Source organism: Corvus cornix, chromosome 1 (assembly GCF_000738735.6).
Source record: "Corvus cornix cornix isolate S_Up_H32 chromosome 1, ASM73873v5, whole genome shotgun sequence".
NCBI lineage: Eukaryota > Metazoa > Chordata > Aves > Passeriformes > Corvidae > Corvus > Corvus cornix.
The window spans coordinates 44,741,721-44,765,641 of NC_046332.1; the positions used below are offsets into that span (position 1 = coordinate 44,741,721).

The following is a 23,921-nucleotide window of genomic DNA, read 5'->3' on the forward strand; positions in this document are numbered from 1 at the left end:
GAGGCAGGGCCGTACCCGCCACGGAGTCCCCAAACCCCCTCCCCGCAGGCCGGGCCGAGCCGGGAGACGGCCCCCAAGCCCCTTCGCACGCCGCGGGCATCCATCCCACAGGCGCCGGGCCGGGCCGGGCTGGCACCTCCTTCCCGGGGCGCTGCACCCGCCCGCGGGCGACGAGAGGCTTTACCTGCCGATGATGGCAACCTGCGAGGGCTCCATGGCTGCGGGGGCCGCGACCGGGAGATGCGGGATGGGCAGCGGGATGAGCCACCTCTGCCCTGGGCGGGCCCGCCCCTCCCGCAGCTCCCGCGGCTCCCGCCATGTCACGGCCGCCCATTGGCTCCGCGGCCGCCACCTTCCCGGAGGGCCGAGCCTGCTCGGGGCCGGGGCGGAGCTGGGGAAGGGCCGGGCCGGGGCGGGCCCGCGGACGGGCCGGGGCGGAGCTGGGGAAGGGCCGGGGCGGAGCGGAGCGGCTCCGCCGGCCGGAGCTCCTGGGTCCCGTCCGGCGCTGCTCCCCGGGCACGGAGAGATGTCTCCGCCACAGCACTCACCGCCCGCTCTCACCTGGGCCGAGACCAGCTCATCTCCTCCCCTGCCAAAGGCAGTGCTAGAATACATCAAACCCCATTGCTTCTGACACGGGCACAAAGGGATTTCAAAGTAAAGTCCAAATTTGAAAGCAATTCTGTCTTTCATGTTAAGTAAGGCCTTATTATTATTAAAATTACTCTCTTCTTGAATTCTGAATTTTTTTTTCCTGTTCTTGGCTTTCGTACAAAATCTGTTTAAAGTTGTGCCAAAATGTGATGTTACAATGTTAACGTAATACTTTAAGCCGCTCCGTAACATATACTGTTCCTATTGTCATGCTGCATTACACACTTTTTCCAGTTTGGTGTAGTTCTTACTCGTCTGCATATTGCTCTGCAATCATGCCAGATATTCCTGAAAAGAAACAAAACTTAATATTTTAAATGCTTAATTATTATCAAAGATTATATTACTGTACTCTTAATATAGCCGGAAAATACTTTTAAGTTTTCTTGTCTTTTTGGAAAAAAAACCCAACAAAACAGCTGAAAAGCAATACATTTGATTCCAGAATAAAGGTTTGATAGTTACTGATGAAGTTCAGTGAACCTTTGTTTGGCTATCATTTGAACCTCTGTTCAGCTTATAATTTCTTCTAGTTTCCAAGAAAAAAAAAAAAATAAGGCCAACATAATAATTTGGTACATCTGTCCTGTTCACTGACACTTTGCTAATTCCAATCACATTCAACAATGAGATGGAGAATTCAAAACTATAAATTCCTAAAGGCTTCACAAAGACTGCTCAACGGATAGCAGGTGGAAAACCAAACTAGTATCTCCTTGGCTTCCTGACCTTAACACCACCCATGTAAGCTGAGATATGCCAGTAGCTGGGAAGTGTTAGTGGAGCAAAGTGGCAGTAAACTGGGCCATTGGAAGATTTAAGGCAGTGGGACAGAAAAGTGCAGGATGCTGTGCCAGTTCTGCTGCTCAGGGCTTGTGTAGGCTGGCGTAGAAAGCAGCATTTTAAGGTTTTAGCAAGTACCAGTTTTGCTCCTTTGAAGACTAATTCAAAATGGCATGACGTGACACATGTTTTAAACACAAAGACCTTTGTATAGCCAGAGCATAACTGAAGCAAACAATGTATGCTTACTTTGTAAACTCAGGTTTTTACTTCAAAGGAAAAAATGATAAGTTCCTAGAACATAAAATTAATGTCACCTGGGCTTGAGAAAAATGTTTTTTCTCAACAACATCTTTCCCATCACTTCCATTTAGAAGTACTTATCAGTTATTTCAATACTCTTTGACCTCCTGAGATGTGTATTTATACCTTACTTGTCATCAGCAATAGACTAAGTGACAAGAACCATTGCAGATCTACAAATGGATTCAGAGAATTAAAATCTCAGCTCAGGAGTGTTACTGCAAGGGTTTGAGAGCTAATCACAGTTGTGATAAAAGCAATTACAGGGCTTTTTCGTTCTGGGCGTGAACAAAGCAAGTCTATGACAATGAAATCTGAACTATATTATTATTGTTGTTGTTGTTGTTGATGTTATTATTATCCATATATTAGTGACAAAGCCCCAGAGCTCTGCATTACTTAATCAAAATTAGGGTATGACCACAGCCATATTCCCCAGCATCTGCAGTGACCAGACACACTGATAAGTCCAAACTAGATCAAAAGAAGAGAGAGAAGTTTGTGAGAAGAAAGGAAAATATAGATAATTAAATTCTCAGAAGTGTAAGTCAAGGGAAGAAAATATGATTTTAAAACAAAGTACAAGTTTAATTTTTGTGTAATAGCATAAGAGTTTTAGGCCCAGTTCTTGCAGCCTCCACAAGTTAGGGATAGTGATTCTCCTCCCTCTTCTGCAATTCACATGGGAAGGACAGAAGGTGCTGTAAGCCCAGAAACATCAAAAACTATAACCAACCAATTACATGGTGAAAGGACCTGGGCACCATTAGGGAATGAAAAGTAGGACTTGTCCCGGCAGCAGGAGAGGCCCAAGTGGAGCAAATATGCACGCACCAATGCATATATTCTTTCTTCAAAGCCAAATAGGCATAGAGGCAGATTGACTTCTGTTGGGAGCTGCACAGTTGATCCCTCTATGTTTTTAGTCTCTATGGAGCATGCTCCTCTGCTGCCCCACGGGCAGAGCTGAAATCTGCTACTGGTGTGGATTTACTGCAAGGGAGAAGCATAAAATGGTCATGTAATAAGCAAGGGGAAATAACTCACTAACTCTGAGCCACGGGGAGGTGGTATATAAAGGAGATGTGAATTCCCCCTTGGAGAAAATAAAGGAATGGTATGCTTTTAAAATACAGAGAGTTCTAGCCTGAGCTTTTAGTGTGGAATAAAACCAGAGGCATAGTTCACATTTGTTAGGTATTAGATCTGTTTAATACATTACTTGTTCACCACAGCAACCAGAAAGTACATTTATTTGGTAATGGACTATGATCTGTTGCTACTACGTTCCTAATGGTTTAGGAAGTATAATGCTTTAAAATGATAGCTTTAATTAATAACTGTATCGCTGTTCTGTAGAGTTCTAACTAATGGTTATACGTGGTGGTTGTATTGAAATTATGTTACAATTAAGATTATAATTTTAATTATTGTTAGTAGTTTGTGCTGTTAATTTGGGTGATCTTTCAAAATGCAGATGGCTTGATGCAAATACTACCAATATTGCTAAAATGCTGACTCTTAAAGAAGCAATCTGAAGGAGTCAGAAAGTAAATAGCAGTAAAATAGATACTACAAAAGCAAAACTAGGTAAATTATATATTTCAATAGTAAAAATACCTGTTAAGAAGATAAATTTCCTGTTGCAAATGCATTTTCAACCCAAACTACAACATATGGTACAACATTGAAAGGCACATGGTGTGATTCTTGGGGTGTCCTATGCAGGGCCAGGAGCTGAACTTTGATAATCCTTGTGGATCCCTTCCCATTCAGATATTCTATGATTTTATATACACTATTTGTAACATATGTATCATTCATAATGAGGTTCTTCCATTCATTTTGTTTTCAAATCGTATGCTGACAAGATGCATTAGTTCCCTGAGGAGCAGTTAAATGCCGCTTCACTGTTTGTGGCAGTTGAGCTACTTGAATGGTTTCTGCATGACAGCAGGAAATACTGAACACCTGGTGAATCCAGAATTCAGTATTTGAAAATTACTTTTTTGAAGATTATAATGGGAGAATTACATTTTCAATTCAGAAAAACACCAAGCAATGCTTGATCAGATGAGCAGTTCGACTGGCAGAGCAAGGGTAAGGTACACACTAACAGTGATTATAGAAGGTACACACTAACAGCAATTATAACAGGCAGACAGTTGCCAGTAACCCCTGAACCCAAATTAGTAGGTCCTGGAGTTTGTCTGAGTCCTTATTTGCAAAGTTACTGCTGCAAAAGACAGATACGCCATGTACTGAAAGGCAAAGATATTCTTATTTAGGAGTATAGCTTCATAGTCTCCTTAATCTGTCCAAAGTTTTCACTGACTTCACTGGATCAGGTACTTGATGTCTTGAATGGTAACTGAGAGAAAAACTCATCAGATTAGCAGTTTGCTTCAACTGCACAAGTATGTAACTTGATGCCAGTCAGAGGACTGATGTGGTGCATTTAGTGACAGTCCTGGCTTAATCCAACCTAAAATGATCAGGAATTCACAGCATACAATGCTACTTGGACTGTATACTAAATTTACTTTACTTTTTTTTTGGCAATTTCACGGTCTAGGTTGCCCTCTGGATTTAGCCAGTAAAGACAATTACATCATCTTACACCATTACAGGGTTTCTCCCTGTAGCATCCCCTTGTTAGATGATGTCTTATGATCACAACCCAAGAGTAAGGTCCCGTATTGCCATGGGATCCTGAGATTTTGAGGGTTTGTATGAAATCTTCATGCATTAAAGTATATTTATACTTCATAGCACCAGAAAAAAAGAAACCCCTGTCAATTGACACAGCCTTTAGAAACATGAATAAAGTCTGTTGAGACTCTCATATTCTTGTGAGGATGTCAAAAGCAGCAGCTGGAATGCAAGGCCTCAGGACCTGGGCCAGGGCATGTTCCCAGTATGGTCAGAGTCCATACAGGCCAGGGACCACTCAAGTCTGAGTGTATATACCCAATTTTGGGGGGTAAGGAAGTTTGACAATACAAACATGGTCAGATTCCAGGATTGCCTACGCACCACTGCATTTACAAATTAGATGCACTGCCTCCTTATCACAGTGCCTTCTTTTCACTGCCTTAGATATTTGGGCTGAAACATCAGAAGAGTGCTGGGCACCAGTATGCCCAGGTGCCCGATATGGACATGCTGGATAGCAGAGCCAGGTCTTGTACCACACAGTCTACCTATTGCTCAGGTACATATTAATGCATCTGGGGACAACAAGAAAAATATAAAAACCGTAGGTTTGGTTATACATGAGGAGTCACAGGAAGAAAAAGAGGGGCTATAAATGTATATATATTTCTTATGCTGAAGTACATAATTTGTGGCAAGTAACACAGCTGAAAACGTTTCCACCCTAAGTCTGTTATTGTGTAAACTAGTTGTACTCCAGAAAATTCAGGAGAATTAAGATTCTCATATCCAAAGGTCTGAAGTCTGAAGTTTCTGTGTGAAAGTGGTTCATGCATGGAACGTGAATAGGTTAATGCAGGAAGTGATAATGTCTTAATAATTCTGTATGTTATCTTTGTTTCCCTTGTTGGGAGCCAGAGTAGAAAGACCTTCCACTCATATCCTCTGCACTTATCTCCTCAGAAAGGACTTTGAGGCGGAAAGGTGAGCAACAGAAGGCCCTGACATTGCATAGTGCGCACAGATTCTGACCATAAAAAAGGGTGTTCTGACTGTGCTGTATATTGCCTTTGCAGCTTGCTTATGCTATTGGCAAAAGGCAGTAGAGGTAAGTTACAACTGGTCTCATAAAATGTCTTTTTTCTCAAAAATACTGTAGGCGTGTTCAGAGATCCCTCCTCTATTCTGTTTCCCATTTAGGCATAGGAAACTTTCCCCAGAGTATAATGATTTGCTGTGGGCAAACCAGCTGACACTTGTCAGGGTTTCAAAAATACCAAGAGTAAGTAGTAAAGATGGCAGGAAGAATCATCTTTTTATAAGACATTAGGGATTTTAATTTTTTATTTAGTTTCAGAGACTATGGTATGTGGGAAGCTTTAACAACTTCCTTTTCTTTTTTTTTTAATTGACCCTCTCAGGCGCTTCACAGAGCTTTCCTGCCGCGTACTTTAAAGAAGCGAGGCCAGCACAAGCTCTCCATTTCCCCGAGCCCCAGGCCCAGCCCGCCCTCCCGGGAGGCACCGCCCGCCCGGGGCAGCAGCTCCGGCAGCGCCCGCCCCGCCCGCAGCTCGCCCCGCCCGGCCGCGGTGCATGCGGGGACCGCCGCCGTGTCCCGGCAACGCCGCCGGCCCCGCAGCGCCGAGCGGGCCGTGGCTGCGGCCGGGCCGAGGGCGGCTGTCTCTCCTGTGCCCTGAGCCGCCCCCGCTCCGGGGCACATCGCTGGGTCCTCGCTGGAGGAACCCGCGCCGGGAGCGGCTCGGTCGCGGGGGCACCGCTCACGGTGGGAAGCGGCGGGGAACATCCTCCTCCTCATCCCGCTGCTGCTGCAGAGGAACCGTGCGCTTCGTCCTGGCTGAGGCTTGCTAGCTAAAGGGCATGTACTTCATGTTATCGATGAAATCAAACGTTGCCTTCTTGAGGTTTTTATGAAAACGGGTAGCAAGGCAAAGTGAGACACCTTAGTGTCTGCCCTCCGTGAGGGAAAGCCCACCAGGTGAACGCACCGTATTAGGCAGGGAAATACTGGTGCAGAAAGACTTTGGAACTCGGGCTTCTTTAATACTAGCTTTTTAAAACCATTTTAATTAAAATGGCTTCATGGCTGTAGCTATGTTGATATTAGTATGCAGGAAAGGAGGAAAGGGAAAGGAAAGGGAAAGGAAAGGAAAATATGAAGCGAGATGAAATATCTTTCATTAGACTTACTACTGTGGTTTGGCCTATAAAGACTAACTTTGGAATATGAGTTATCTTAAACACGAGTTAGCTAACAGTGGAAAGATACCATTCTGTAAGTAGTAATGGGGTAACTTGTTATTGTCATTTAGTTTTAATGATAAATACCTTCAAAACAATTTTCATAACTGGTATAAGTACAAACAAAAATATAAATCCATGAAATGGTGCCATTCTTTATAGGTGAGTCCTAGTTTTTATGACTAATCAAACTACTACTGTTTATATTTTGCATTTTTAAATATTTATATAAAACCACCGAGATAACATTTGGCATGTTAAATGTTTCACAGAAAAATGATGCAAAATGTGCATCTGGCTCCTGAGAATAATGAAGATGATCTCTATTCTGGCTACAATGATTATAATCCCATGTTTGACACAAAGGTAAAATATTTGCTCTTTCCCATACATAGAATTTTAACTTAGAAGTATGAAAACTTATGGGTACAGTAATGTACAAGTTTACAACTGCTTTGAAGTGAAATTTATTTAGCAAGAAACATGTGAAGTTTCTCAGAGATCTTCTTGAATAGTTAATTCTTTGGTAGCTTTCTATTCCAGTGAAATACTTGTGCAGATCTCAACTAATCTAAGATGCTGTAGTGGTTAGAATTTATGAAGTATAAAATCAGAATTATATGTAGGCACATTCAATGGGGTGTTTCCCAGGTTGTGTGCAGCAGAAAGTTTTCTGACAAAAGAGGCTACTGCGTGATCAGTAGGTCATTGATTTCCTACTGTGCTGCTGCTGGAGGAGCTCACAGTAGGATGGAATCCTGCAGGTCTCTGTGCGATTGGGTAGAGCATCTGGGATTTCTTAAAGTAGCCCTGCAGACCACTTTAGGGTAACTGCTGGTGTGGTGGAGTTGGGACAACAGTGATATCATTTGGTTGAAACCCAGTAGCAAGACTTGACATCTTTTGTGAAATCCCAGTGCCCAGTTCATGGGAGTTGCTGCAGGACCTGAGAGACATGAGCTGTTTTAGTGTCTCGCATTGCAGTTGTTAATGTCAAAATTCAGAAATACCATAAGTAATAAGCATTTGGATGGAAAAAAAAATCCTGTTGTATTTTATTACTTCAGCTCTGTTTCCTCTGTGTGTTTTTAGAAAATAACAAGTTTTTACATTTCCTAATCTAAAATACCAAAAAAGAGAGACAAATAATATAATTGTAAAATCTGTTGTTCAGTTATCTTCAAGTCAAGTATTTTGTGAAGAATATTTGATTGTTTACCTATCTGCTTTCAGTAGTCTGAAGGTTGTGGAACTGTGAGTTTGGGTGTTGTGGTTTTAAAAGCATTGATGTCTTTATCTTTTCTAGGATTTAGAAAATGATGTAGCTTTTCAACAGGCAGCAAGAACAAGTCATGGAAGAAGACCCCCTGTGAGAACCTTTTAAAACACTTTGCATTAATGTAGATCATATTATGTAGAAACACTAATAATTGACACATACAGTTTTTAATTTGTGGGGTTTTTTTGTTTGGTTCTTTTTTTTCTCCCACCCAGGTGACAGCCAAAATTCCTGGCACATCAAGTCCAAGACCTCTAGCAACTGGATTTGGGGCAGGTTTTTGTTCTGTTATATCCTTAATGAAAATGTCATTTACAAAAAAATATATGTACCATTTAATTCCATGCACAAAGTGAACCCTTTTAAATTAAGGATTTAATTCCAGTGAGCTGCATCTATTCATTAGTTTTAATTCACAACTCTGCACTTGCTCAAGGCATGGTTACTGGTTGTTTTTCTTTTCTCCTGAACCATGCTGCAAATCTTCTGTACTGCACAAGGCATTAGAGTCCAAGGTATTAACCAGGTTCCCTTGCAGGGGGAACTGGGCTTGGGAAAGTTTTCTGGAAATTAAGGTGAAATCAAGTCTTGAAGAATACAGGCTCTGAAACCCCTCTAGTTGAATCAGAAGAACTTGGTTGTGTTTTTGGGTATACTTAGCCTATTGTAACTCTTAACAATCCAGATTAAAATGCCCCTTTATTAAAATAAATTTTTATATCTGTTAGCCTGACTCAATAAAATTTGAAAAACAAATGCTTTTGGATATAATGTTCCTTAATTTTATGACAAAAAAGGGACAACAAATGGCTGTAGATCTCATGCAAGTTTGCTGGCTAACAATTTCAAGAACACCTGAATTCTGTTACGTCACTGAAATACAACCTTTACTCTGAACCTTCTGCTACCTGCTTTGGATGTATTAGAACCATGGAATGGTTTGGGTTGGAAGGGACCTGTAAAGGTCATCTAGTCCAACCTCCCTGCAATGAGCAGGGACATCTTCAACTAGATCAGGTTGCTCAGACTTTTGACACTGCTTTTTCTTGACAGTTATATTTGCAGATGTTAAGTGTAGTACAAAGCTGTAGGGGGAAAAGTTGTCTTGTTAAATGAGTGCATAAAAAAAGCACTTCCTCAGGATAATAAAGACTGAGATGTTTATCTGGAATAGCAAAGCTAGAAACTTCCAAAGCATTGTCCACTCTACAGCTCTTTATCTTTCACTCCACAGTTGCTTTTTCTACACGAAAATCCTTGCTAATGTATGTTCATCCTCAGCAATAAAAATGGAAAACAATCATGATGTGTGTGGATAGTGAATAATAAAACAGGCCTCTGAGTGGGCATTAGGGGAATACCTTTTCATGCCCTGGAACTCTGTATATTTGTCTGTTTGTATTGTATATTTGTAGCAAACTTAAGTACTTACTAATAAATATTTCACATTTATTTCTTTACATTTTTAACACTTACACAGAAGGACAGTATGTGACCTTCAGGAAATGGAAGAGATACCCGTTGACAGTTAAAAAGTGTATCTGTATTTATTGATAAAATAAATTTATATGAAAATATAACTTGAAAGATTAATACAGTGACAGATTTTATCAGCTCTACACAGAATTTTGCTGAAGTATTTTGTGTAAATTATTTGTTCAATTTAAAGGTAGCAATTTCAATAATTTAATAATGGAAAGTACTGCTGTCTCAGATAATTTCCTATGTATTTCTTTTTAAAAGAGCTGACAGGAATATCCAAATACATAAAAAATCTTTATTGTGAATTTGTGCTAAACTGAAGTATTCAACATCTTTTAGTCTGCCAGGCACTGGAGGTATATTGCATATGAGTAAAATAAATGGGACCTTTGCTATGGACTTTCGTGAGAGTTAGCTCAACTTTTAAAATTTAGTGTTGAGAAGACATAACATAGGCTTCTTATGCTTTATGAATGACAATTTCAAACAATTTACTTATTTTTGTAGTCAAAGGCAACTTTACCTTCATCTATGGGAAGACCCATGACAGGAAATATACAGGTAAAAGTTCCAATATTTACATTTTATGTTCATTTGGAACAATGAATTTTTCTGGTAGGTGTTAGATGTAAGTATTTAGAAGTTCGTTGAGTTATACAAGTTACTACACTTTTAATTTGTCCTTTTTTGAATGTAGTACTGTCAGAAAGCATGAGGGTAGTGATGTGTATTTTATTTGAGCACAGAGTTGGAAGCAATAACAGTGTAGTACTTTCTAACGCTTCGTGATGTGCAATGAGTAATTTGTCATTAAAATAATATACATAGAATATATAAAAATTACATATAAAAAGATATAATTATGTCTGTATTGTCTAAAACATCATTTTTTGTGAGATTATCTTAATATATCTTCTTTATTTGAGGATGGGGTTTCTCGACCAATGACAGCAGTGCAAGCTGCAGGTTACACTAAGGCAGCTGTGAGAGGTATGGTTTGTAGAAATTGCCAGCTGCCACAGGGAGATGTTACTTTGTAGTTTTCAATACTCTGTTAATTTTGCAGGTTCTTCATTTGATCCTCTTGGCCAAGCGAGAGGTCCTGCTTCACCTCTGGAGAAGAAAACTTCAGACAGGTTTGTTCAGTTCTGCATGACATTCTTTCAAAGCATTAGCAGCAACAGAAAGCCAACCATGCGCAGAGTTTACAGACATCCAGGCAGTTACAAAAGCCGTGAGGGCCCAAACTCTGAACTTGGTGGAATAGTGTCACAAACATTTGTGCATGTGGTTGGCTGACTTGTCGAAGCAGTTGCACTGACTTTCAGGAATATCTGATTTCAGTGATTTCTTGTTCTGACTAGCTCAGCAGCCCAGGTGTAGCTGTTGCCACACAAATGCTGTGATACTTATGTAGAATTGTGCAGGACCATGAAAGTGTGTGTGACAGGCAAGGAACACCATGATTCTTGCAGCTCCTTGGGAAGAACTTGGGAGAATTTGCCTGCTCTTTCTCCCTGTTCCCTCTGACCTTAGCACTTGAGCTGGAACTTGCAGGCTGGTGCTTACGTTGTGGAGTTCACTCAGAAAATCCTTGAGCTTTCCAACACCAAAGTTGTGTTCCCCAAATGTAGCTATATAGGAATAGGGAATCCTACTGAAATGTTTGGTTATTTAGCAGTGGAAAAAGTCTGGAAGAACCACAATTTTTTGTTATAATCTGCATTTGCAAGCAATGCTTTCAAGTTGTCTGTGCAAATAAAGGTTCAATTAAGTGTTTTTAATGTGATATTTAATGTCACTAGTGTTTGATATGAAAGCTCATCTTGTTGTGTCATTACTTCTCTTGAACAAATTTGGTTTGTGAAATTTGCCTGTCTGTATTGTTCTTGTCAGAGGATTTATGTTTTCTTAGGTCTTTGTTTTCAAATTGAAAATGTGAATGTGGTAGCTTCTGACAATCTTCTCGAAGCATAGTTTCACACAATATTTTCTTTGATGGGAAAACCAGTTAGTTGTGACATGTGGTATGTCATTGTGTTGTTTTATTGAGAATATAATGTGTAGAAGCTTAGTGTTTGCAGTTACATTACTAGTGTTAATCCTTTTGTTGTTATTTTTATTTTAGTTCAGAAGAGAAGATGAGGCAGTTGGAAAAAAAAGTGAATGAACTGGTTGAAGAAAGCTGTGTTGCCAATAGCTGTGGAGACTTGAAATCGGTAGTTTTTCTGGCTTTCACTTCATTTCTGCCATTATGTGAAGAACAATTTGTATAGATAGATGTTTCAAACTAACTTGTGGTCAAGTGTTTCAAATTATTAAAATAATTTTAATTCTAATTTTGTTATGACTCTTCTAGTCTAGTGATACCTTGCTTTGCTGAAAAAAAGAGGTAGGAGGTGTATTTCTGGCATATATATTTGTTAAGATTTCAGAGTTACAAAAATTCCCTTCCCTCTATGTCCATTGACCTCTTCAGATGGGTCTGATGAATTAGTTGTACTGGCCCAGTTGTGGCCCAGGCTAGCTAGCATTTAACAGTTCCTAGATATGATCAAAGGTTACTATGGATAAGGAGCTATTTCCAATAGACAGTTTGAATGTATTTGTTCTGTTACAGAGGATACTAGAGCAATGTTGTGCCACTGAGTAGTGGCTAATTAACCAATCTATTTTGTTAGTTTTTCTTGAGCCTCTTTCATGTCTGGTCAAGAATGCTCTTGATGTCAAAGGGTTTTTTCTTATGTAGCTTGTATCAGACCATTGCAAGGGTCCTCTAGGATGTTTGTTTCTGACAAGTCCAGTAGAATATCCATTTTCCTGTGAAAGTCATCAAAGTTGCTAACTCATTATCTATAAAATAGCCAAGTTGGATTTGCCTTCTATCATACAGACTAGGAATCAAACTATATCTTGAAGTACTTCCTTCACCACTGGCTTCCAAACAGCCACCTTGAGTAGTAACCATTACTTTCTTAATCATTGCATCCTTGTGGAGGCACACAGGACTGCTAATGGCACTTGTTAGACCCGGAGCATTACTTGTACGAAGGGCATTGACACCAATCTGCAGAAGGTTATGATTGGGTACATAATTGTAAGCTAAGCAGACTTAGATAACCGTATGTCTGCTTATTGCTAATTAAAACCTTTCAGTGGGTTAGAGTGTTTTTTTCAGGCATTTGGTGCAGTCTGTGCATCTAAAGAAAATAGACATGAATATATTCTCTTCATACTTGTTTTGAATGTATTTTTGTCATCTTGAGTCAGTAAGATTCAAGGCACTGTTAAATTCTAGTATTTTATTTAAGGCTCTGGAGAAAGCAAAGGAGGCTGGAAGACAGGAAAGAGAATTGTTGAGACAACGTGAACAAATTGCTCCTCCAGAAAGTATCAACTTAGACCTTACTTACACAGTAAGTGCTTAAAAAATCTTCAGTGACTGAAATGCTGCTAAAAAAAACCTCCTGAACAGAAATGCCAGTGTTTCCTGAAGTGTGTTTATGAGTCTGTGTTGTAATGCTTCTGGCAGTGTACCAGAGGAGATCCATTTGTGTCATCGAGTCCATTCCCATGCAATCTCAAGTACCAGAGAAACCATGTAGTCCACATTAAGTGGAGAAGAATTCACATGAATATCTATTTCAGATATTTACTCACATGTAAAACCTGCATATCAAAATATAGCAGATGTAGACCCTGTACTTCAGAAATAAATTGTCTCGAGAGTGTAATATGCCAAGAGGAGAAAACAGGAAAGATCAGATGCTGCCTTTAAATTTACCCATGAAGTGGCAGAGAATTTATTACATGAAATAGGATATAGTAATATTCCTGAATCTTAAAGCAGGTATCTAGATTTACATTCTGGTTTTCAAATAGTAAACTTTTTTAAAAAAAAAAAAAGGGTACGACATACATAAAAATACTTGAGGGGTTTTTAAATTCATACCCCAGGTAGTGCTGTAGAGACAATTATTAACAATTAATATATTGAATTAGGCAGGCCTGGTAATTTATTTTACCATGAAGGTCAGAGTAAAGCTGTGGAAAAAATGCAGAGGAATTTTACCTGACACCAACAGCACTTCTGTTGTGAAACAGCAGTTTGGAAAAATTCTCACTTTATAAACTGAGTGACCACAGGCATTAGGACAATTTTCCACATGTTGGGAGTCATAAATTACACACAGTTTCTGAGAATTATCTTGTATGAATATTTTTAATAACCTTGCATTATAGCATTGTTTACTTAGGTCTAAGGCCCATGTAACATGACTTTGAATGCTAGTAATTTATGTACAAAATAAAAGAATTACCTAGAATAAGTAGCTTTTAAACTTGTTTCCTCTATAATGTTTCTTTGTTCATGCAAATTGATAAAGATGGGATGCTTACAAGTGCTAAAGACAATAGTTCCAAGGTAAAATTAATTTGAAATTATCTACTATGAATTCAAGTTTATTACTGTTGAGAGGACAATGTATTTTCTTGTACCTATAATTCCAATTTTTTATAGGTTCTTCTCAATCTGGCCAGTCAGTATGTTGCTAATGAAATGTATGCTGAAGCGCTGACTACTTACCAAGTTATAGTGAAGAACAAGATGTTCAGCAGTGGAGGTAGGTTATACTCCAAAGTGGATTAAAATTGGTAGTCAGGCATTCAAAATGAGGACTACATCTGCATGGTGTTGGTACACAGAGAACTCAGCCCTCATGTCTGCCAGTCAGAGTGGGTGACAGATACTCAGAGTCTCTGACTTGGAGAGCCAAACCACATTGTTATACTGGCTCATGAAGTCTTTTTTTCCCATAGACTAAGTTGAACATAAAGACAAATACATAATTTTCTCATACCACACACACCTGTGGTCTTCTCTAGTACTAATTTTTTCTCTTTTGACTTGATCTTTCTCTCCTGAAAGCTTCTTTTAGTATTTTGCATATCTTTGAGACTCCTATGGTGTATTTTCTCAGAGATGCTTATTTGCAGCTGTCTTCCTGGAGAGCACTGCACATAATCTCTATTTCATCCCTCAATTCACAATCAACATCAGAATACATCTTACATGATAGTTCTAGTCTAGGTTTCATCACTACTTCATCTTCTCTCTCATCTTCTCTTGAGTTAAATTCACAGAAGGCAGTTCTGTGCAGTATTGCTTTAAAGGGACACTGCTATCCTATAATGAATATAAATTTATTAAGGTGTTCTACTCTGTCACTTTGAAACAATTTTAAAATGTTTTAACTCACTGACTCCTTTTGATAGGTATACTGAAGGTAAATATGGGAAATATATATTTAAAACAACGGAACTATTCCAAAGCTATCAAATTCTACCGTATGGCTCTAGACCAAATTACTAGTTCCCACAAACAGATGAGGTGAGTTTCTTCTAGGAGGCATGGTTATGAAATACAAGTTTTACATACAATATGATTTATTAGTTAAAAATATAATCTAAACCTGATTTCTTACTTAGGATAAAAATCATGGAAAATATTGGAGTTGCATTTATTAAAACTGGCCAATACTTTGATGCCATTTCTTCATTTGAAGAAATAATGAGCATATCTCCAAACCTGAAGGCAGGCTTCAACCTGATCCTATGTTATTTTGCTATTGGAAATGGTGAGCAAATGAAGAAAGCCTTCAAAAACCTGATCGAAGTTCCCTTGGAAGTGGATTATGAAGACAAATACATTTTATTAAATGTAAGTTTGAAATAAATAAACTGTGTCTTTATATAGTAAGTCAGGAGAAAGAGGAAGAGATACTGAATGCTTGGACTGTACTGAATATGGAAATTGATGTGTATTTAAGTATCTAAAAGAACTTTTTTACCAGCATGAATTTAGTGTGGCAGTACTGCTCAGATGAAAAAATGAGAGAACATTTAAATAATGAGAGAACATTAAATCTTTTTTTTCCTCAAAGGATATGATGTACATAAAACCCACACCACATAATTGTTTTCATAATAATTTTGTTGAAATTCATTTGGGCTTACTTACATAGCTCACTTATTGCTTTACCATCTTCATTTATATAAAATTTTAATAAAATATTTTTAAGGTAAAATAAAGGGAGCAGAACAATGAGTGGGTTAATGCAAGTTTCCTCAAGTGAGTGCTAATAAAACTTGTAATACTGTAGTGTTATTTTACAGAAGAAAATTGTAGTGACATTTACCGATGCTTGTTTTAGTTTATTAAGACTTTGTTGGAAACTGGACTTCCTTTGACTTTCTGGGATGCTAAAGAGAGGGAAAAACAGTTAATAGGTTTAGTGTCCCTCTTAAAAGAATCCTCTATAGAAAGATCAAGCCTTTTATTTTCTCCTAGCAATCTTTTTTTTGGTGATGCAAATCTTTCTTTTTCAGTCCTAAACATCAAATATATAACTAATATTCAAACTGTTTGCAGCTTATGAGTAGCTGTTGTTTCCTATTGTCATAGCATAAGGAAATAAAATTTAATGTATGAAGCATATAGATATATTTATTGATATATATGTACATATTTTAATACATTTAATATAATTTCTTAAATTAGAAATTATGTAAGAGTAAGGATCATTAATCCCTTGAATTAATTGAGGACTATGTAAGATCATTCATTGAAAGAAAGCCTTGAGACTGCAGATGTTATTTCTAAGGGTAGGCAAGCTATAGTTTTAACAGACATTCCAAGTTCTCTACTTTTTTATGAAGATGTCAGAGAGAAGATCACAGTTTCCTTCTGGTCTTTATTTTGTATAAATCTATGACCTATCCTCAATAAATGAGGAAAAGGGGTGGCTACCTAGCATACCCTGCATAACTTAGAGCTAACAGAGATTGGGAAAAACCATAAGATGATCATGCAAGTTATTTTAAGGAGGAGGTAGCACAAGTCCTCGTCTGCTGAATATCACAAGAGTTCAGCAAATGTATATTTTTAACCTTGAGAATATTCCCACTGTGATCTGAAGCCTTCCTGGTGTGATACACGACATGAACTATGTCTGTTAACCTTAATGTGAGCTGTGACAACATACATGAGCAGAAAAACAGGATTGAAGTAGTTGTAATGCCGAATTTCAGAGTGTACGGTTAGAAAACTGCTTTAAACTGAAGCTGGCGTTTTCAAACGTGGAAAGTAAGTGACATTATAAACTATGTATTTGGCATCAGTTTATGTTTGCAGTCATATTGTCTGTAAAATAATTAAGATGTTTGTATACTGGCATAATTTGCAGTTGTTTTGTCTCCCTCCAGGATGATCTACATACGAATCTACTGATTGAAGCCATTAAAAATGACAGTTTAAGTCAAATAATACGTGAGAGGTAATGATGGACTCTATTCTTTCTTGGCTGTGGTGCCTTGAATTTTAGCTTCTGATGATTATCAGTCTTGTCACCTGTCCACAGCTCTTGTTACAAAACTGTCCTCCCAATTCTTAGGAACGGACATGCTCAGAAGAACCAGTTGGATCACTCAGTTTAGTGTATTGCCCTAAAGTAGAGTATCTACCCCAAATGTTACAGGTTACACTGCTTAAAACTTGCAGTGTTTGAGTTTTTTTAAAAAATACAGCTAGTGTGCAGGGAAAGGAAAACAGAAAAAACTAAGACCCTAATCAAGATACGGGGGAGTAGTGTTAACAGGGAGCTGGTTACATTGACTTCTGAGATTTGTCCTGAGTGGAGGAGGAAGCAAGAACATGTTTTGTTTTGGGTTTTTTTCTATATGTTTTTGAAATGGTGATGTAGAATCGTATGCAAATATAGAATGGTTTGGGTTGGAAGGGACTTTAAAGATCATCTGGTTCTAGCACCCCTGTCATGGGCGGGGACATCTCCCACTAGACCAGGTTGCTCAGGCCTCCAACCTGGCCTTGAAGACCTCCAGGGATGGGGAATCCGTAACTTCTGTGGCCAGTCTGTTCCATTGGCTCACCACCCACACAGTGAAGAATTTCTTTCATGTTTTTGTGTTGTGGTCTTGGGTTTTTTTTCTTTAGGAAATTGTTGGCAGAGGAATACATCATGACAGCTGCTAAACTCATTGCACCGGCAATCGAGACATCTTTTGCAGTAGGCTATGACTGGTAAGAGTAAAGTGAGGCTTCTTTTTGTCTAAACTATGTCAGTCTCTTGTTCTGGTTATGAAACCAGTTCATCCACAGAAGCAACCTGGGAAACACTATTCTCTGTGCATCTCAGACACAGCATCCAGGCTATTTTCAGTCTGCCCCCCAAACAAAACAAAGCATTAGAGTGTACTCTGTAATTTATCATCAAAAGTCAACTCTTAATTATACATTTTGCAGTGTTCTGAATTCACACAAAAAGAGCTTCTAAAAGTTCAAATTAATTTGAAGATTCAACTTCAAAATTGAAAAGCTTTTAAAAGTCTCAGTAGAGAAATGCTATACTGAAGGCAGTGATTGCTAGTATTTACTGTAAGGTTGAAGATATCATAATGAAGACTTGGGGTGCTTAAGAAGTTTTGATCACTCCGTAGAGTCATTATATAAAACACTGGAATCTAAATTTTAAGAAAGGTTTCTTTGAATTTCGTTTATAAACTTAATGTTTATATTTATAAACTTAATCTACCATTAAAATATTTACACAAGTGTACACAGTGATAGGCTGCTGTCACGGTTCATCATTTGGACTTTATTTTTCAATTTACGGCTTAGCTTTTGTTTTCTGTGATATTTTCTACAGCAGAATACCCTTCTCTTTAAAACAAATTCTGTTAGACACACTTCCTATAATGACAGTATAAAAATTAATAGTATAACTTTTCCAAAATTTATTTTTAGCTTTCTGTTACAAGGGCTTACTTTGATATTGTTTGTATTTTGATAGCACTGGAAAACAACATGTATGCAAATGAATTTTGTGTATTGCAGGCACAATATTACTAACATATGTGTTAGTGTTTGGGTAGTGAAGAATGTTTGGTGGGAAAAGAGTCCTGTCTTTTACCTGGGGTTTATGGCCTGTTAGGATTATTCTCAAATTTTGCAGGTCCTATAATTATAATTCACTAAGAAAGCTGTCTATACTAATATGAAATAATCTCTTAGACGGACATGTATTGTCTGCTAAAGTCCACAAGGTGGTGTTTGATGGTTTAATAATCATTCTAATCTTATAATTTCCCTACTTCTGCCATTCTTAAACAGTATGTCTTGTGAAAAATTCGGTCGTTGTTTTCTAATTTGTTAGCATGAGCAAGTCAGATTTGTTTGCTGTGTCTTGGTTTTTGTTCAGAAAAACTGGAAAAGGTTGTCAGATACTCAGTTTCCTTAGTGCTACCCACAGAAGACTTGTCATGGAGTAACACTCTCAAATCTGTTCTGGCTAATTGAACAACTTCTGCTGAGATGTGTGGGATTGTTTTCTGTGTATCAGAACAGATTTAGTCTTTGTTATTTTACGCTGAGGTATTCAAGCCCAGTGAAGAAGTTTAACCAGCAGCTTGACCTTAGTTTTTCTAATTATAAACTTTATTATGGGTCCTCTGAGTATTAAATGTACTTTTAATCAAATTCATTTTATTTAGAGAAATAAAGTGGGGACAATAGTCTTCAGAGTTCATAACTTCTTACTTAAAATGTGACATAATATTGGGACTATTCTGTCATATTTCATAAAGAACAGTTGGATAGCTAGATCTCATTGCATTTTATGGTTAAAAGATGTTAAAAGTAACAGTTGAAAATGCTTTTTGATGTTGCAAAGACATCTGTAATAAAAGAAGAAATTACCAATTTTTATTACAACTTTTCCTCTAATGTAAAAGACATTTGTCTAAAGACTGTCCACATGCCAAACCAATTATAGCTGCAGGCAGTTTGTTGAATGGAACTTCTGTTGGCAAAACAGCCAACAATTAGAAGGAAAGAAGGTGGCTTTCCACCAGTTAAAAAAATAGTGAAAGGGGGTTAAGGAAGCGTCCCACAAGTTGTTCCTTTACTGTGCCCGTTTTCCAAGTGAGAGAACAGGATATGCATACAATAAATAAAGGTCTTACTTCAAATGATCAGGCAGCTTAAAGTACATCACATCAAACCCTGGAAGACAGTGGCTGTGAATGAACATCCGAACTGTCTGCTGCCTTCTGCACTTTTTTTGTAGAAGACCCTAAGCCACAAATGACTGGGGGATGGCCAGAAAGAGACTTACTGATGTCTTTACTTATGACTTTATTATTATGATGTAGCTCAGGGACACTATCTGTAGTCTCTGGCTTTGTTCACTAATCTTTTTTATAGGTTTGGTGGTATGCATCAGGAGATGAAATTTGAAAAATTACCTTACAGAATGTAGCCAAAGAAAATGGCTTGAAAAATTATTTTAGTCAGTTTTTGACATCAAGTATTGCTCAGTGGTGGAAAGTAAAGTGATATTTAGGCATCTGACTTAAAAAAAAGAGAGCAGAGATACTATAATTAGGGTAGGTTATGGGACTGAAGTATTCTTACAAGTATTTTTAATCAGAGTGCTCTTCGCCACGGTGAAGAAAGATTAGCTAAGAAGATTCAGTTCAGAAAGCAAATTAGCTGAAAGAAATATGTAACTTGGAGGCATTTGCACAGATGCATTTTGTTTATCTTCATGGCTTGCTTTCTGTTGCAGGTGTGTTGACGTGGTGAAAGCTTCCCACTATGTGGAGTTAGCCAATGATCTAGAAATTAATAAAGCCACTACTTACTTGAGGCAACATAATTTTAACCAGGTATAGTAACTCTTCACATTATTACTTTTCAATACTTTATTTGCAATGATACCTTTGTTAGCCAGAGCATATTTTTTGGCAAGGGAAAGTATGATTTATGCAAACAATAATTATTTTGGTGCTGATCAGTAAAGTAACTTCGTAAAAACACTGGCAAGAGACAAGTTTTATCTAAATGAGATTTCTGCCATGGAAGTTAGAGGGAATGCAGTGCATTTGAAAAATCAAAACACTTAAATTTAGTTGTCTTCACTTGGTGTCCAAGCTGTCATTGCAGTCAATGGAACTGAGGTCGGTACAGTCCATAGAGCCTAGAAAGCCTGTTGCTAATCAGCATGGGGGTGTTACAATTTATATGAGCTGAATCTTTCTCTCAATTAGGCTGACTATAGTACCAGAATATATGCAGCTGCACCTGCTGTGTATAGTTACTGTTTATGCTCTGGTATTCTTGCTGTTCCCCATGTTCCGCAGCATTCCCTAAAATACTGTAAATTTTCCTTATACTTAGTTGGCTCTTCTGTTGTTCCGTTGAATACAAGGCTTGGTTTGAAATGTCAGTAGTTAGAAAACAGCTTCATCTGAACAAAAGCAAACTCAGATATCTGAAGGATTTGACTGGTTTTCTTCTAACATGCACTGGCCAGTACATTCAGTGATAGGAATGCTTGATAAGTAAGAATGGATATAGCAATCCCCAGCTGTGCACGAGTGGCAAGAATTATGAGAGACCATATACAAAAGCAAAATTAGAGCTTAAGCTGTGAATACCTGTCATCTTCTAAGGTCATTCACCTACCCACAGCTTGGAGGGATGCACACAGGGCCACATACTTGACTTCAGCCTGCTTTTACTTCTCATATTTAAGCTTTTCTGGTTTTCTGAGCAGCTCTTTCTCCTCCTGTCTGTCTTGTCCTCTTCTCCTTCCCTGTAGATACAGCAAGAGAGTTATCCTGTATTATACTGCACATCTGACTGCCCCAGCTGGCAACTAAGCACCACACAGTCTCTCACTCACTCCTTGTCCTGCTGGGATCGGGGAATCAGAAGAGTAAAAGGGAGAAAACTCATGGGCTAAGATAAAGGCAGTTTAATAGGTAAAAAAAAAAGAGCTGTGCGTGCAAGCAAAGCAAACCAAGGAATTCATTCACCACTCCCCATGGGCAGGCAGGTGTTCAGCCATCCCCAGGAGAGCAGGGACCTACCATGTCTAATGGTGACTTGGAGAGACAAACACCATCACTCCGAACGTCCCCTCTTCCTCCTTCTTCCTCCAGTTTTGTATGCTAAGCATGGCACTTTATGGTCTGGGACATCCCTTTGGTCAGCTGGGGTCAGCTGTCATGGCTGTGTCCTGTCCCAATTCCTTGTGCACCCTCAGTCTACTCAGTCGTGGGGTGGGGTGAGAGGCAGGAAAGGCTTTGGCTTTACTGTGAGCCCTGCATAACTAAAACTGTGTTATCAACAGTTTCCAGCACAAACCCAAAACAGAGCCCCATACAAGTTTTTATGAAAAGAATTAGCTATCCCAGCCAAAACCAGCACATTGAAACCTTTTCTGAGATCAGGAAGCAAATTGAGAGTTTGCAAAGTTTTGAGCAAATCTGGTAGCTTTACTGATGATTTGAAGCATTTGAAGGGTGAGAATGTTACAGGTAGGTAAAAAGTCCTATGATCTCAAGAATTTATTGTTTCAATGGTAATTTTTTGTGATATCCAGTTAGTGTTCAGTATAGATTAAAAAAACTAAAATCAGTTCTCGGTGGTAAAATGAGATACAGAGATTGTTGGTGATGTTTTATGGAGTACTGCAATGGAGGGAGAGGGAAGTGTGTTGGAAGTTAGGAGTAAGGGGAGAAGAACCAGTTTTTACTTGGATTATGTGATAGAAGACCTTTAACCTGCACTGGAACTACTTAGTAGAGTGGGACTGCAGAATGGTGGTTACAGACCATCTTTATATTTGTTTTGTTCTAATAAAACTGCAGCTGACATTTGCATTCATCCTGTCTGTTGTTCATATACTTCCTAACTCACCACCTGCTCAACACACCTTTGGCTGAAGAACAAGAATGGAAATTTTTTTAAATACTCAGTTGCAAGGCTGAAGTTCTATTAATTTTTTTTTTAAATGTTTGTTTAAAAAAAAAACCAAAAAGCAGAAAAACCAAAAGAAAACAAACTAAAATCAGCTTCTGTTACTATAATGGTCTTAAGTACGGCTTCATCATAATGAATATGTTATTTTAAAACAATCCTTGCACATAAAATATAAAACTAAAGGGGAAAATTACCATGTTACATTTGTGTGTTACATATTTTAAATTTTTTAAAGAAAAACTTTGACAATTAATTTAAAAACAGAGTTCTGCAGGCTAACCATGCATCTCCTTCACATCTCTGGCAGACCCTGCTAGAGTCATGCAAGTTTGAAGTTTAACTTCTGTAAGCAAATAATTGAGATACACAGGAAGCAAGTCACAAAGAATAGTTTGGATAGTTTGTGTTTTGATTGTTGAACCTAAGTAATTGTTATTGTTGGCATTAGAAAGTTAGAAGTTCTTTAGAAATCTTTAAATGCAACTTAAGATGCAGTGCTACTTTACAAGGACAAAAGGAATATTGCCTATGGATTTTCATCCTAGGGCTTGTAGTTGCTGAAATAGTGCAAGAGACCTGCAACATAATTTACCAGTAAATGAATTTAGTTCAGTCATGTGAACTTTCATTATACATGAAAAGGGCATTTCTGTCCAATCTTTATCATCAAAGGTGCCATTTAGCAGTAAAAGCAAAGGTAAATAAATCAGATACAATAGGAAATGGCTTTTCAGAAAGTAACTTTGAACTGTAAAGCTCTAAATTCACTAGAAGTTAATTCCATGAAGAAGCAAATCTTTGCATAAGAGTAGAGTACCTCAGATACAGTAGTGTTACATCTGGAAATGTTTGGGATCATTCCCTTTTTGGAGAAAGTCACAAATATATATATATATATATATATATAAAATAAAATTATTATAGTTACAATTCTTACATTTCTGAGACCACAAAATCTAGAGCATAACTTTTGAAATGCTTTTCTTGATTGAAATTGGTGTGTTTTTAAGGAATTTTCTATTACTAGGAGAATACTAGGATCATTAGTAGTTCATAGTTCTTGGGTGGAATGTAGTTGACTAAATCAATGAACTACATTTAGCTGTATGTATTTTGTCATTTTACACATCATTAATACAGTTTTGGTTTTTTGCGTAGAGTAACTGCAAACTCTGTATGACAGTCAGTTGAAACTTCTCTTTATGTTTGTTTTGGTGTTTGGCATACAGTATCATGCATTTGCTTTGTTATGTAAACAGCAGCTTAAAGATTTCATGTAAAGGAGGAAGGAAACTTTCAAATTGCTAATGTCGATGGCTAAATTGTGGTTGCCACATCTGTGTTGTAATAGATGGTGGAACTGCGCTCACTGTGATATTCTAACAGTTTGTGTTCATATAAATATTTAGCATAAGTGTAGTGGTTTGGTCCAAAATACTCATTACTGTTTATCTGCTGTGAGATAAGAATTAGGAGAAATGCAAAGCAGGCACCAAACTTGAAAGAATATAAAGAAGTTTATTAACAGACCTAAAAGAAGAAAAAAAAATTATACCACCTTCAGAACTCTCCTCCTCCCCCCACCTTCCCCCCTTCTCCCACTGACAATGTGAAAAGACAACCCTTAAGATGTTCAGTCTGTTTACCACTTCCATAATAACC

At 38.1% G+C, this 23,921-nt stretch overlaps 2 protein-coding genes across 5 annotated transcripts in view; one reads left to right on the plus strand and one right to left on the minus strand.

Annotated features, from left to right (window-relative positions):
* Window positions 1-308, minus strand: part of CRYL1 (crystallin lambda 1) — a 58,619-nt gene extending 58,311 nt beyond the window's left edge. Inside the window, exon 1 of the mRNA XM_039564982.1 lies at window positions 185-308. Coding sequence (XP_039420916.1) covers window positions 185-216 — 32 coding nt within the window. The 5' untranslated portion in view covers window positions 217-308. The remainder of the gene's footprint in view (window positions 1-184) is intronic.
* Window positions 309-6,004: 5,696 nt separating this feature from the next.
* IFT88 (intraflagellar transport 88) overlaps window positions 6,005-23,921 on the plus strand; it is a 47,016-nt gene continuing 29,099 nt past the window's right edge. For 2 of the 4 annotated variants that reach the window (XM_010400530.3, XM_019286450.3), the window contains exons 1-15: window positions 6,005-6,271; window positions 6,927-7,020; window positions 7,961-8,023; window positions 8,149-8,205; window positions 9,923-9,976; window positions 10,342-10,405; window positions 10,482-10,551; window positions 11,544-11,634; window positions 12,727-12,831; window positions 13,935-14,037; window positions 14,690-14,804; window positions 14,903-15,134; window positions 16,679-16,749; window positions 17,427-17,513; window positions 20,059-20,158. In XM_010400530.3, coding sequence (XP_010398832.1) covers window positions 6,931-7,020; window positions 7,961-8,023; window positions 8,149-8,205; window positions 9,923-9,976; window positions 10,342-10,405; window positions 10,482-10,551; window positions 11,544-11,634; window positions 12,727-12,831; window positions 13,935-14,037; window positions 14,690-14,804; window positions 14,903-15,134; window positions 16,679-16,749; window positions 17,427-17,513; window positions 20,059-20,158 — 1,302 coding nt within the window. In that variant the 5' untranslated portion in view covers window positions 6,005-6,271; window positions 6,927-6,930. The other 2 variants (XM_019286448.3, XM_019286449.3) reach the window with 2 other exon arrangements.